General features: G+C 50.7%; 1 protein-coding gene across 1 annotated transcript; it reads left to right on the forward strand.

Annotated features, from left to right (window-relative positions):
• The first annotated feature begins 3,673 nt into the window (after positions 1 to 3,673).
• On the forward strand, positions 3,674 to 13,611 carry LOC130040302 (butyrophilin subfamily 2 member A2-like). Its single transcript, XM_056132333.1, has 6 exons — positions 3,674 to 4,042; positions 6,226 to 6,507; positions 8,557 to 8,724; positions 9,097 to 9,117; positions 9,213 to 9,239; positions 12,985 to 13,611. Exons 1-6 carry the CDS (start codon positions 3,796 to 3,798, stop codon positions 13,605 to 13,607), a joined length of 1,368 nt encoding a protein of 455 aa, XP_055988308.1. The 5' UTR covers positions 3,674 to 3,795; the 3' UTR covers positions 13,608 to 13,611.
• Positions 13,612 to 13,819: the final 208 nt, after the last annotated feature.

Consider the following 13,819-nt stretch of genomic DNA (forward strand, 5'->3'; position numbering starts at 1 on the left):
AATTGGGTTTCAGTCATACAATTCAGACTTCAGACTTCTTCATCAAGATCATGAACAATTGGTTTGAGGCTCTTCGTGTTCCTAGAGCGAACAGACGCCACTGGGCTACACTAGCACGCGACAGGGACAAATGGAGACGTTACTGGCGCCCGCTCGAGCAAATCGCCGATTAACGGGAAGTCAAGTGATCAAGTCATACAATGATACAACAGCCATCCCTCCACCAGTGTGCCTTTCCACCCTCCCACCATCCCCCAACACCTCACCCCCACCCCAGCTTGCCTTTCTCTCCTTTTCCTTTTGTGTATTATGATTTGCAATACAGACACTAAGAGGTCATCGAGTTTGTTTAGGGTGATCAATATTTTTATCGGACAGTAAGGATGGAGTAGCTTTTTAAGTGAGTGGCAGCTTTGGGGTGTAGATGTGACTGCCAAAGCGTCCGGAACTACAGGGAGGTGGTGGCAGGGGGTGGGGGGTGGGGGGTGGAGCTAGCCCATCCTGATGCAGAGAAAGCTTGGAGATTTCAGTCACAAAACCCACGTACCAGAATTTTCAGCAGATTATATCTGAGTGAGGTCTGTTTGAAGATAGTGGAGCATGGTGCATGGCCGGGAGCATGGTGACAATTTTGGATTGCTGAAGCAAGCGGCACCAGGCTGACCCGCCCCCTCTAATTTACCCTGGTATGTTCAGCCTTACACGGGTCTGAGATTAACTATGGCTTTTGATTTCTTTCAAGATTTATTTATGGGTCTCTGAGGCAAGACCAATAAACGAGCTTGTATACCTGAGCCGGAGGTGGTTTGTGGGCGTGGCTCCCACATCCCTAATTTTTGGCCTTTTAATTTCTCAGAAACCTTGGTCCCAAGTTATTGGGATCTGGCAATTTTGGGATATCAGGAAGCCTGAAGGTACCACCAGCCTGCTGATGCACTCTCCCGGCAGGTATAGGTTTACCTGTTAGCGGCACCGCACGCCTTACCTCAAAATATTTGAAGGCAGAATTGGTTATCTCCTGGTTCTGTGACGGTTCTCGGGGCCATATGGGATACCCAGGTCGGCCAGGTAGGCAAACGTGCCATCTGCTGTACTATCGCTCCAGCCCAGATATGCTTCCTTATTAAGTGTAAAAAGTGCCTGGATGTCTGGGCACCAGAAAATAAAAAAACAAACAAATAAACAAACAAATAAAACCAGCCACGTGGTGTGGGCTGCAAATGCAGGTTAATGTGATGAAAGCAGGTCTTGCAAGGCCCGCAGGCTGAACTGCAGTCAGCAGAGGGAGGAGATGTGTTGCCGGCTGTAGCCCTGGTCCCCTCTTCCACCAGCACCATGAGTCCATCCCTGGGATCTACAGAACTGCATCTAACTAAGCTTTGCAGATTGTGCTACAGTTCCGCCAGCCAGACAGAGCCGCGGTCAGGGACCGGGCGCCGAGAAATTCTGCGAGTCTGGTGGCAACTGTGTCGTCTCTGGATGCACCAAATTGGGACGGGAGCCTCCCGTTATCGGGACGCGCAGCCTGCGTGGCTCTGGTGGAAGCAGGGTCGGGGTCGCGGTGCAGTTTCCTCAACGTTGAGCCTGCGACGGGCGTTTTCTGCCAGTAACTGATGAGGAAGCCAGCTCAGGGCTCCTATTGGCTGGGTCACCTGCCGCCGGCCAGTCCCGGCTCTCACCCAGGTATCAAGCAACCGGGGGATTTCGGGGTCAGGGAGGCCCCGCGGTCCCGCGGCTCTGTCACCGATGGGAGGCGAGGACAAGTTTTCTCTGCCCTTTCGGGACGCCTGCAACCGCGCCCAGGGCAGGTTAGAGAGAAAAGGACCAGCATCCAAGTCCACAGCGGAGAGTGGGAGGCCGGGAGCACGCCGAGACCCGGCAGGGGTGAATCCTCGCAGGTAGGAAAGCGGGGTGCAAAGAGGCTGCAGCTCCCGGGGGACCCAGGCGGGACGGGAAGCTGGGGGTGAGGCCTGCGCAAGGCGGGGTGCCCGGGGCAGAGGGTCTGCGGCGTGGGAAGGCGCCTCCCTACAGGCTTCCTTGGGGCGCACCGCTTGTTCGTGGGGAGGAGGGAGAGAACCGAGAGAGCTATGGAAAAAATATCGGGTGACAAGCGGAGAAACTCAACGCTGACCTGAGCACTGAGCCAAGGAGGGCGGAAAGCGACCTCCCCCGGTGTCCCCGAGGCTGGCCCCAGCCCAGAAGCGGGCCGCCCAAGACAAAACTTGGGGTCCTGAGGGTCGCAGCAGTCTGACCTAGATCAGAAAGGCAAGCCACTGGGCCTTAAGTGACCGCCCGCGTCTGTCCCCTAGGAGTGAGGTCTCCGCCTCTGCCGGGGAGCTTGACTTTGGTGCTGATGGAGCCCGCTGGTCCCCTGCACTGCTGCCCGCTGCACTCCCTCCTCCTCTGCCTCCTCCTCCTCCTCCTCTGCTGGATGGTGCAGTTGTCAGGTAGGGGTGCATGCCCTGGTCCCCGTCAGCTTCTCGGGAAGGACACTCACCCCTTCATTCAGCAGAGCAGAAGAGTGAAGAAGAAGTACTCTAAATGGGTGCTCGCCCTTTCAATTACATCACTGCGGCCCCATAGAAAAACCCTGAGGGCTGCACCGGTGAGTGCATTGGCTCTTCTCGGTATACTAAGCACTTCTTAGTTACATTTTCAAAAAAAGATAAAAGGAAACATCAGGAATACATTTTGTTATTTTTAAAACTATTTTTATTTGAGGTCTTGGGTCTTTGAGCACCTGTCTGTGCTCAGGGCTTACTCCTGGCTCTGTGCTCAAGGATCATTCCTGGCAGTGCTCAGGGAACCTTATAGATGTCAGGGATTGAACCCTGGTGGACCACGTGCAAGGCAGCATCTGGAGGCTATAATATCTCCAGCCCCAGAAGTAAATGTTAGTCATACATTTGGTTTAACCTCCAATTACTATTATTTTATACTTTTAATCAATGTTAAGGAATGCCAGAGAAACATTTAACATTTTTTGGTTTTTTGTTTTGGGGTCACACTCCGTGATGATCAAGGACTACTTCTTCTGGCTCTGCACTCAAGAATTACTCCTGGTGGGCTCTGGGAACCATATGGGATGCTGGGGATCGAATTGGGGTCAGCCACATGCAAGGCAAGCATGCTACCTGCTGTGCTATTGTTCCAGCCCATGTTAAATATTTAAGACTCTTTGACCCCCAAAATTTCAAAATTGTGTGTAGGGTCCGGAAAGATAGGACCTGAGTTTGATCCCCAGCATCCCTTCTGCTCCCCTGAGCACAGCTGGGTGTGGCACAAACACACACACACCACACATGTGCACCTTGCATTTGCAGCACATGTCGATTAGACGTAGCTGGTGGCCAGCATGTTGGACTACTCATGTTGATAGCACCCGCTAGACCCTGTACTGGATTGGGGAACTGATGAAAATGTCTAAACATAAGGTCTGTCCGAGGGCTCAGTGTGTGGGCTTCCCTATTCCCTTCTGACACAGCAGCAGCCTCAATAATTCATCATCAACAGCCTCAATAATTCCTCCCGAGCATCTGTTCATGCCAACCAGTCACAGCTACTGGTACTTGATGCTCAGCTCAGAAGCCTTTGTGGCCTTTAGGAAGACCAAGTCTGTCCTCTGGAACAGCCACCTCTGTCCTGATACTTGGTGGCTGGAGCCCTTGTCTGACTCTACCATTCTGTCTAACAGCCCAGTTTACAGTGGTGGGACCCGCCGATCCAATCCTGGTCCTGGTGGGAGAAAACATCACATTACGCTGCCACCTGTTCCCAGAGAAAAATGCCCAGGACATGGAGGTGCGCTGGTTCCGGTCTCAGTTCTCCCCCGCGGTGCTGGTGTATAAGGGCGGGCAGGAGCAGAATGAGGAGCAGATGGCAGCGTACCGAGGGAGAACCACCTTTGTGAGCGAAGACATCCAGCGTGGCCGTGTGGCGCTGGTCATCTACAACGTCACTGCCCATGAGAACGGCATCTACCGCTGTTATTTCCAAGAAGGCAGGTCCTATGATGAGGCCATCATGCGGGTGATGGTGGCAGGTGCGTCGTCTCATCAGGTGGGACTCTTGGGGACAGTGGCTCTCCCAACTTCATGCCCACTGTGGATTAGCACGTATCTGCTCAGAACCCCCCCCCCCCTTTTAAATTTATTATCAGTTTAATTTAAAGCACCATGAGTTAAGGTTTCATGTTAAGGTTTCATGTGTCCAGAGTTCCAACACCACACTCAGAAAATCTCAACCGTTTTTCTAACCACCTTTTCCCTACCTTGTTAAGTCCAGTTCTGTGGGGCTGGAGTGATACTACAGTGGGGAGGGCATTTGGCTTGCATGTGGCTGACCCAGTTCAATCCCAACATCCTATATAGTTTCCCAGGCACCGCCAGGAGTAATTCCTGAGTGCAGAGTCAGGAGTAACCCCTGAGCATCGCTGGGTATGACCCAAAAAGAAAAAAACAAAAGTCTAGTTCTGCAAGCCAGATCTGTGAAACCCCCTTTAAAGAGGAAAGTGGCTTCCTTCAACCCAAGAACCAGGCTCTGTGCTCAAGTAGAAGCCAGTGGTGAGACCCAGACCTTATGCATGCAAAGCACATGCTCAGTTCAACCATTGACTGATCTCTCTGGCCTTCATTCAACAAATTTGATAAGCATTTCAAGGGACCGTTTTAGGAACTGAGAGTAAACCAGTGAATGAAATGTTTAAAGATCCTGCCCGTGAGGTGCTCACATTCTGGAATGGCAGAGAGCAGCGAATATCACCCTTAATGAACCTGACTCTTGTGTAGGTGTAGAGTACTGTAGGGGAAGTAGAGCAGGAGAGGACTGAGGGCTGGAGGGAGCATGGAGGGGTGTTATTCTAAATAGAATGGGTAGGGAGTTTTCATTGAAAAGATAGTGGTTGATCAAAAACCGGGATGAGGGTATGCCTGAACCATGTACCTGTGGGGCTCACTGAGGATCTAGAGGGAAATCCCACCTGACACAGGGCCCTGAGAGGGCACCTTGTACTTTGTCATTCAAACTGTCCAATTTTGAGAGAGAAGGGCATGGTCAAGCATTGTAGCAGGCCAGCTGGAATCAACAAGGGTTGCCCAGCATGGTAGAGCAGCAGAATCTTATTTCTCAGTGCATATTTTAATTTTACCCTTTTTTTCCCCAAGTCCCCAGTAGTGTGTTTGCCTTGTGTGCAGCCAGCTGGCCGAGCCGAGTTCGATTCCTCCGCCCTCTCGGAGAGCCCGGCAAGCTACCGAGAGTATCTCACCCGCACGGCAAAGCCTGGAAAGCAAGCTACCCGTGTCATATTCAATATGCCAAACACACTAACAACTAGTCTCACGATGGACATGTTACTGGGCCCGCTCAAGCAAATCAATGAACAACGGGAGGACAGTGCTACAGTGCTTCCAAGTCCCCAAATACTGATTATAGTGACAATAACTTGCTTGAATAGATGACTTCATTAAAGCATCAAGATTTTTCTAATACATTATGTTGTCAAGAGAGTAGCAGGGCTGGAGCAAAAGTCTAGAAGGTAGGACACTAGCTTAGACGTGGCCAACCGACGTTTGATCTCCTGATCCCTGCCAGGAGTCATCCTTGAATGCAGAAGAATCAGGAGTAAATCTTGAGCATCACTGGGTTTGGCCCAAAAGCAAAATAATTAAAATGAAAATGAAAAAGGCAGTGATTAGAAAATCATGTACATTTATCACATTATCATACTCTAGAAGCTAACCATGTCTAAACTGGAATAAGCATGTAAGCTCCATCCAGTCGCCTAAAAAACTCATCAGCAATTTAGGATGGTCAGGGAATTCTGGTGTGAAACGCTAAACAGAATCCTGCATCTGGAGATCAGAAGTTTCTTAAGATCTTGCCAGCCTGACAGGTTTCTGTCTTGGTTATTAACCCAGAGCTTCAAGAAACCAAAGCAACTCTCTTCCCTTGGGGTGACTCTTTAAGAATGAGTTTTCTGGGGCCAGAGAGATAGCACAGAGGTTAAGGACCTTGCCTTGCATCTGTCAACCCCAGCTTGAACCCCCAGTCCCCTGAGTACCTCCAGGGCTCCGTCAGACCTGAGTTAAGAGCCAGAAATAGTCCCTGAGCATCCTCAGTCGTGCCCAGTCCCTCCTCCTGCCACCACACACACAGAGAAACGTTTCTGCAAGATCCTTTGGCTAAGACACCATTGCTGTTCTAACTCAGCCCTGGTCTCTGCTTCAGGACTGGGCTCCTCCCCCATCATTGAGATGAATGGGCTGGAGGATGGGGGCATCCGGCTGGAGTGCACATCTGGAGGCTGGTACCCTGAGCCCCACGCAGTGTGGCGGGACCCTTATGGGGAAGTCGTGCAGGCCCTGGAGGAGGCTTATGCTGTGGACACAGATGGCCTCTTCACCGTCACCCTGGCGGTGATCATCAGAGACTGCACCGTGAGGAACATGTCCTGCGCTGTCAACAACACCCTGCTCGGCCAGGAGAAGGAAAGTGTGATCTTCATTCCCGGTGAGTTCTCTGTGCTCTGGAACTGGAGTGAGAATGAGGAGGAACGGGTGTGGGTGGAAGGGTCCCAGACGTATAGATTATAGCTGACTCTGTCTTTGAAGGTCCTGTACCAGTTGACTAGCCAACGGTGGATTCAACAGACACCCATGGTTGGTTAAGTCCGTGACTGTGGAATAAACTGGAATTAAATCCAGAACCATCCATGTTCAAAGGATCAGTTACAGCTCAAAACACACAAGGCCGGAGTGATAGTACAGCATCTGCCTTTGATGCAAGTAGAGCACCGGTCTTGCATACAGCTGACCTGGGTTCAATCCCCGGCATCCCATAAGGTCCCCTGAGCACCTCCAGGAGTAATTATTGAGTGCAGAGACAGGAATAACCCCCAAGCATTGCCAGGTCGTGACCCTGAGCATAGGACCAGGAAGTTCTGACCACTGCTGGGTATGACCTAAAAACAAAACAAACAAACAAACAAACAACCCCAAACCTAGTAAGCACCTATTCTTTGAGGGTGAATCTGATAGTTTTTACCTCCCTCCTCCATTATGGGTCTTACCCTGTAGCAATTCTGAAGCATTTAGAATACTCATAAAACATGAAGTATGGTGTGGATAAGTGACTTTCCACACCCAATACTCCCTCTGAAGACTGTTCCTGCCCTGGGACCTCCCAAAGGGCTCAGATGTGGCACATTTTCTTTCCATTGACTCACAAATTCATTGAACAAAAACTGAACAAGCATCTCCTAGGTCTAAGACACCATTGCAGAAACTAAAGGCAAATGGCAAAGCAAAGTACCCAAGGGCCCCACCTTCGTGGGGCTTCTGTTCTAGCGTGGCAGAGACCAGTCATGAAGGAATGAAAATGAAGAGTGATTAATGACATGGCAGAGTAGATTCATGGGGATGAGCACTGTAAAAATGATTGATTCGGAGAGGAGAAAGGAAGAACCAGTGACCTGGAAAGGTTGACATTATGAACAGGTATTGGGAAACAGTTTTCCCCAACATGCCCAAACATATTGCACATGAGGTCCAGGCAGAGGTAGGGCGAAGGATGACGGTGCATGGAGAAACCACTCCAGGAGACAGCTGATGGCCACTCACTTTATTGCCAAATACCCACATGTATTGTAGAGGGTCTTGGCTTGAGAGTATGGTCCAATCTAAACTATGGTGAGAGTTAAGCGTTACTGACCTATAACCTTTCCAACTCTGCTTTGCCCCTGCCCAATCCCAATTAAGGCTAGATTCTGCAGGAGTGCAGTTAGGTGACAATTCTTGGGAGATGAGACTCAACACCAGATTCTTGGTACTTGTAAAATGCACCCACCCAGACACTCCCTACTGAGTCACTCTGCAGGGACAGGTCTTATCTGCTATGCAGGGACAGATCTTATCAGCTCTGGTACCTGTTGCATGCTCCACAAACAGGAGGGTCAGGGGAGGACTCACTAAAAAGATGGGGATGAGGGAGCAGGCCGGGGAGCAGGAGGAGCACGTGCAAAGGCCTGCGGAGGAAGGAGCGTGTCTGGCGGTTTCATGGAACCCCAAGAGGCAGGGTGGTTGGGATGGATGGAATGCGGTCACAGTGGAGGAAATAAGTTCTGAGAGGCCGTGGGTCCGTTCAGAAGGGCACTGTTGCCCCTTTGGCTGTTTGTCTGAGTGAGGCAGGAGATGCTGAGGGTTTTGAGCCAACACCCTGGCCTGGTGTAGGCAGCTCTGCTGAGCATCTGGGCAGAAGCGGGGAACAGGCTGTTGGAGATTTGCAAGCAGGTAGCGGTGACAGCTGTGGTGTGGTGACTGCAGTTAACCGGTGAGCTTTCCTCCCCGCACTCCTCTCCAGGCAGAGTCCAGTGTTTCTGCTTTTCTCTCTCCCGGTCCCCCATCCCGCCCCCAACCTCGATAATCTCTGTGAGGCAAACCAGGTAGAAGCAAACTCTCTTGCTCTACTCCGGGTTCCTGGGGGAGAAGCGGAGAGGACCCCCAGAGCTCTTCGTCCTGACTCAGTTCCTCCCTCAAGGGGCTTCCCTGGCTCCCCTTCCAGAGCCCGTGGTGCCCAGCACCTCCGCCTGGACGCCCGCCCTGCTGGCCGCCCTGCCAGCTCTACTGCTGCTCAGCGCCGCCAGCATCTGCCTCATCAAGAAACTCCACAAGGACAAGGAGATCCTGCCGGGGGAAAAGGAGGGGGAAAGCGAAGAGACGGACGATGTAGGTAAGGACCCGAGGGGGGTGACGGTGTGGAGAGAAAGAGAGAGCATCAAGGCAGAAGAGTAGGACAGTTCCCTGACATCCCAAGGGACACAGCTGGGACAGCTGGAAGCCTGGAAGTGGCAGCCAGGCCCCAACCCCCTCCTAGCGTAGCAAATCTGCCTGAGAGCTTGCTTTCAAAGCAAACCTAAATAAGGACTGAGTGTCCCAGCCACTGGCCACTTGTCACTCCTGGTATCGTGACAATTCCCTAGACATAGGTAGAGGGGTGGGCTACATAGGAAAGGCCAGATCTTCGTCTTCTGATATAAACTCAAGTTCTCTGCTATTGAGGACATTCATTCATTTCTGGTTTTTTTGTTTTGTTTTCCTGCAGAGCAACTTCAAGAGGAACTGCGTAAGTTGACCATTTCCTGAGCGATTCCACGCACGGTTTGTGCCCTGCTCCACTGGTTGTTGTCTGATGAAGCCCCCATCTCTGTCCCGTTGCAGGTTGGAGAAGAACCCTCTTAAACGCTGGTGAGAGCCCCTGACATGACCTCAATCCTGAGCTTTCTCCCCACTAGCCAGCCAACAGGACTATTAGAGGAGATGACAAAGGGGGACCAGCTGGCTGGGGGCTGCAAGGGATGGTTTACCCTCAGAAACTTTCCCAGTGGTGAATCTTAGCGCTTCACTCAGGGAATCCCTGAGGCTTCCAGTGAGCCAAGAGGCTTCCTTTCCACCAAAATAATTCATTTCTCAGAATAATTGACTCTCAGGTCTACCTTACACAGTGACTTCTCCCAAAGGTTACATTTTTGTAGTTGTTGCTCTTGGGGTCCTGGATTAATTTGTGTGTAAACTCAAAAAAGGACACAGCAGCGGCAGCAGCTGTCTCTCCTGCCGCCCGCATTGGGTAGTCTCACCCTGCTTCCCCCACCCGGGGGAGGTCGATGATGATGGGCAGACGAAGGAAGGAAACGAGGGCCAGGCTGGTTGGTCGTAGTTGCAGTTTATTCCAATCCTCTCTCCATCCACTCCTGTCTCTGTCCTCTGCCTCCCCTCCTGCTTCTTCCTCCCCCATGCTACTTCATTCTCCTCCTCGATCTCCCTTCATCCTCCTTCTCTGGAGTCTTGATTCTGATTCTCATCTCTCAGCCCACTCTTACAGTCCAGTTAAATCCCAGAGCATGAGGGGTTGGGGTAACAATTACACATAGGTGCAACCACAATCATTAGGGGTAGAATTCTTTCCCTTGGGGACATTGGCTCCTAGGACAGATCCTCATTATCAGATCAATCCACCCTAGAGCAGATTCCCCTGGGTGTGTTTCTCCTCTCCTTGTCTAACTAACATATAAGCATATATAATATAAATCATTTTGTATGGATACAGCAAGAAATACCTTAAACTTGTAGAATTGCCCTCCTAGGGCCATCTCGATCTCAGACTACAGTGCTCTGGCAGATAGTCTTTCCTACCCCTGTCAGGATCCTAGTCTCGTCGTTACTTTTGGATTATGACAGCATTTGTCTATGATCAAACTCTTAACTTATAGTTAAGAATCGTGGCACTTTGGCCTGGCCCATTTCAATGCCAGGGTAGCTCACCGCTTGCCCTGGATCCATTCAGTCCCTCGTCGGGACCCTGCTTTTGGAGTGTTAGGAACTAAGGGCAACTGAGGCTTAAGTCGAGAAAGCAGATGCCTGGGAGTGAATAATATTCAAAGCCAATTAAATCCTAAGTTACAAAGCATAATGTTAATGGTCTTCCTGTATCCATACAAAAAGGGCATTGCTTTAAAGCAAACTGTTCATAAGACATAAGGAGAGGAGAAAGGCAATATTTCACTCATACATATAAAATCATAGATTTCTGAGGAATCTAACCTTACAAGTTAACAGAGTCTGATTAGGGGAAAAGCTGATTAACTGGTTGGGGAGGAGAGCATAGGGAAGAATTTACAGATAAACACAATGGAATGGAAGTGCCTCAGGAGCACTGTAATGGGTGTAACCTGATAAGCCTTGTGGAGAAAGGACAAAGCAATGTCATCCTACAAATTTGAAAGAAGACAATACTGGTTTGGCTGTTTGTAACCTGGGAGATGTTAGACCCCATATAGTTGAATAGCTGAGTGCTGGGAGAGGCAAGTGGCTTCCCGAAGCCTGTTTCAGGATGTCCCGCTAAGTGAGGGGAACTGCACCGATCTGAAACGAGCACAGGGACTCTGTGACTGAGCCAGAACCGGAGGGGCTTGTGCAAGCGGGAAAGACTGGAGCCGCCGGCCCCTCTTCCTGCTAAGCACATTGTAGCGCCAGATTCATCATCTAGCTCCAGATTCTGTGCCAAAGCACCAAAGAATCCCGGCTTGACTGTAGCCTCGGAATTTTCCTCTGTGGGGAACTTCAGGACAGTCGTAATCTGTCCTATCAACTTTGAGTTAAAAGAATATGATTTCAGGGCCGGAGCGATAGCAAAGCAGGAAGGGCATTAGCCTGGCAAGCGGCCAACCTGGGTTTGATCCCCAGCATCCCATATAGTCCCCCCAGCACCGCCAGTACTAATTCCTGAGTACAGAGCCTGGAGTAACCCCTGAGCATCGCTGGGTGTGACCCAAAAAGAAAAAAAAAAGAATATGATTTCGACACAGTACAATGCAGACTGGGTAGTAATAACTGCAGCCGAGAAAGGTCTGAGCAGTGTGCCCTCTGCAGGGAGCTCAGGGCTGCGGGTGATAGCCTAGGTTGTCGAGACAAAACCAGATGGAGATGGTTCCTTCCACTTTGTTCCCTAAAATCCTCTCTCGCATCAGGTTGGTTTTAGGGGATAACTGTCCTTTTTGAAAGTTTCTTAGATTTATATTAATTATAATGGGAGCTATTTATGCAGCCCTTATTGTATCACAGAACTAGAAATTTTGCATTGATTATTTCAATATTCTTTTAAAACATTTTTTACAATTGAATCACTGTGAGATACGCAGTTACAAAGTTGTTCATGATTGAGCTTCAGTCATAGGATGCTCCGATACCCGTGCCTTCACCAGTGTACAATTTCCCTCCACCAATGTCCCTAGTTTCTCTCCCACTACCATGACAACTGTCCTTTTAATTTTAAAACAATTTTGATTTGGTTGGTTCGGGGGCCACACCTGGCTTGCTGAGGGCTTACTCCTGACTCTGCTCAGGGACCGTTCCTGAAAATGTTCAGGGGAACATTTGTGGTGCTGGGGATCAAACAGGGCATGCAAGGCAAGTGCCTAAACCCCTGTCCTACTCTTTGGCCCTATCCTTTTAAAGGTCTTTTGAAGAGTGCCCTTAGTTATTTAAGCCCATTGTCACCTGGTTCAGTAGAAGTACAGGGGACCAGTGAAAGGAATCTGGAATCTGGAAAATGAGAAATTAGCCTTCATGCTTGCTTGAGAGAACAGGAGGTTAAACCAACTTAGTGTGGTTCTTTTTTTTTTTTCTTTTTTATTGAATCACTGTGAGGACAATTACAAAGCTTTGAGGTTTAATTGTCGGTCATACAATGATCAAACACCCATCCCTTCACCAGTGCATATTTCCACCACCAAGAACCCCAATATAGTACACCATCCCAACCCTTCTCAGGCCTGTGAGGCAGATGCTTTCCACTTATCTCTCTCTATTTTTATTACATTCATTATTTTGACAACAGATGCACCATTATTATTTGGAATGTCCCCCCAACAATCATACCTGCTGAAAAGGCATCGTGAAATAATTTATTTTCTATTGCTGGTTATGAAGACCATTTGATGTAGCGAGGCCGCTATCGGATTTTGGATTTCTGATATTTTACTAATTAAGTCTGGAGGGATTTCTGCCAAAAGCCGCATAGTTCCGAGATTGGTTTGTGTGCCTCTGGGTCCATGGCCGTGCCGGAGAGCCGCTTGTGGGGGGCAACTCATGGTCTTGGCGGGGCGGGAAGCAACTTAGTGTGGTTCCAACCAAAAAAGCCCCTTGTGCTGAATAGAAAAAAAGAGAAGGTGGGAAGGAAAGTGTTGAGAAAAAGTGGGAGCCTTTTATTTCAGCTCATTTGCTAAGCCGGCTCTGTCCCCTAGAACCTGGATTATCCCGACCTGAGACCACGTTCTTGTCACACGGTGTGCCCTGGGTGGTTCTGATGGGCCTGCCTGGGATCTGGGAGCGGAGCGTCTGTGGGAAAGGTCACCCCACTGGCATCCTGGGGCCTCTGTGGGCACTGGGCTGGCACCTTCTCCTGAGAGAGCCTAAACCCAAGACTTCTCTGCAGCTGATGTGCTCCTGGACCCGGACACGGCGCACCCGGAGCTCTTCCTGTCAGAGGACCAGAGGAGCGTGAGGCGGGGACCCGGCAGGCAGAGCGTCCCTGACAACCCGGAGAGATTCGACTGCAGGCCTTGTGTCCTGGGCCTGGGGAGCTTCTCCTCAGGGAGGCATTACTGGGAGGTGGAGGTGGAGAATGTGATGGTGTGGGCCGTGGGGGTTTGCAGAGACAGTGTCGAGAGGAAAGGAGAGGCCCTGCTGGTTCCTCAGAACGGCTTCTGGACCCTGGAGATGTTTGAAAGTCAGTACCGGGTCCTGTCCTCTCCCGAGAAGATCCTCCCACTGAGAGAACGCCTCCGCCGAGTGGCCGTCTTCCTGGACTATGAGTCTGGAGACGTCTCCTTCTACAACATGCGGGACAGGTCGCACCTCTACACGTGTCCCCGTGCACGCTTCTCTGGACCCCTGAGGCCCTTCTTCCGGCTGGGGTCTGATGACAGTCCCCTCTTCATCTGTCCGGCCTTCACTGGGGCCCAAGGCGTCACCGTGCCGGAAGCCGGCCTGATCCTTCATCGAACTGGGACTGAGCACGACCCTCAGACCCAGTTCCTCAGTCCAAGAGTCCGGTAGGGTCTCCCCGATGGTAGCACCACAGGGCACAGCACTCCTGGAGGCAACTGGCCCTCCCCTCTGGTCACATTGATGTCGGTGGACCCCACGGGTGGCTCACATGAGTTGGGATGAGAAAGTTGGTCACTTTCTCCCGATTCACCTCTGCCACCCGGGACCCAGGGTTACTGGGTTCTTGTCTCACTCGCAGAAAAGAATTTCAGTAGACAAGC

The sequence above is a fragment of the Sorex fumeus genome, unplaced genomic scaffold (assembly GCF_029834395.1).
Source record: "Sorex fumeus unplaced genomic scaffold, SorFum_2.1 ptg000094l, whole genome shotgun sequence".
In the NCBI taxonomy this organism is placed as follows: Eukaryota; Metazoa; Chordata; class Mammalia; order Eulipotyphla; family Soricidae; genus Sorex; species Sorex fumeus.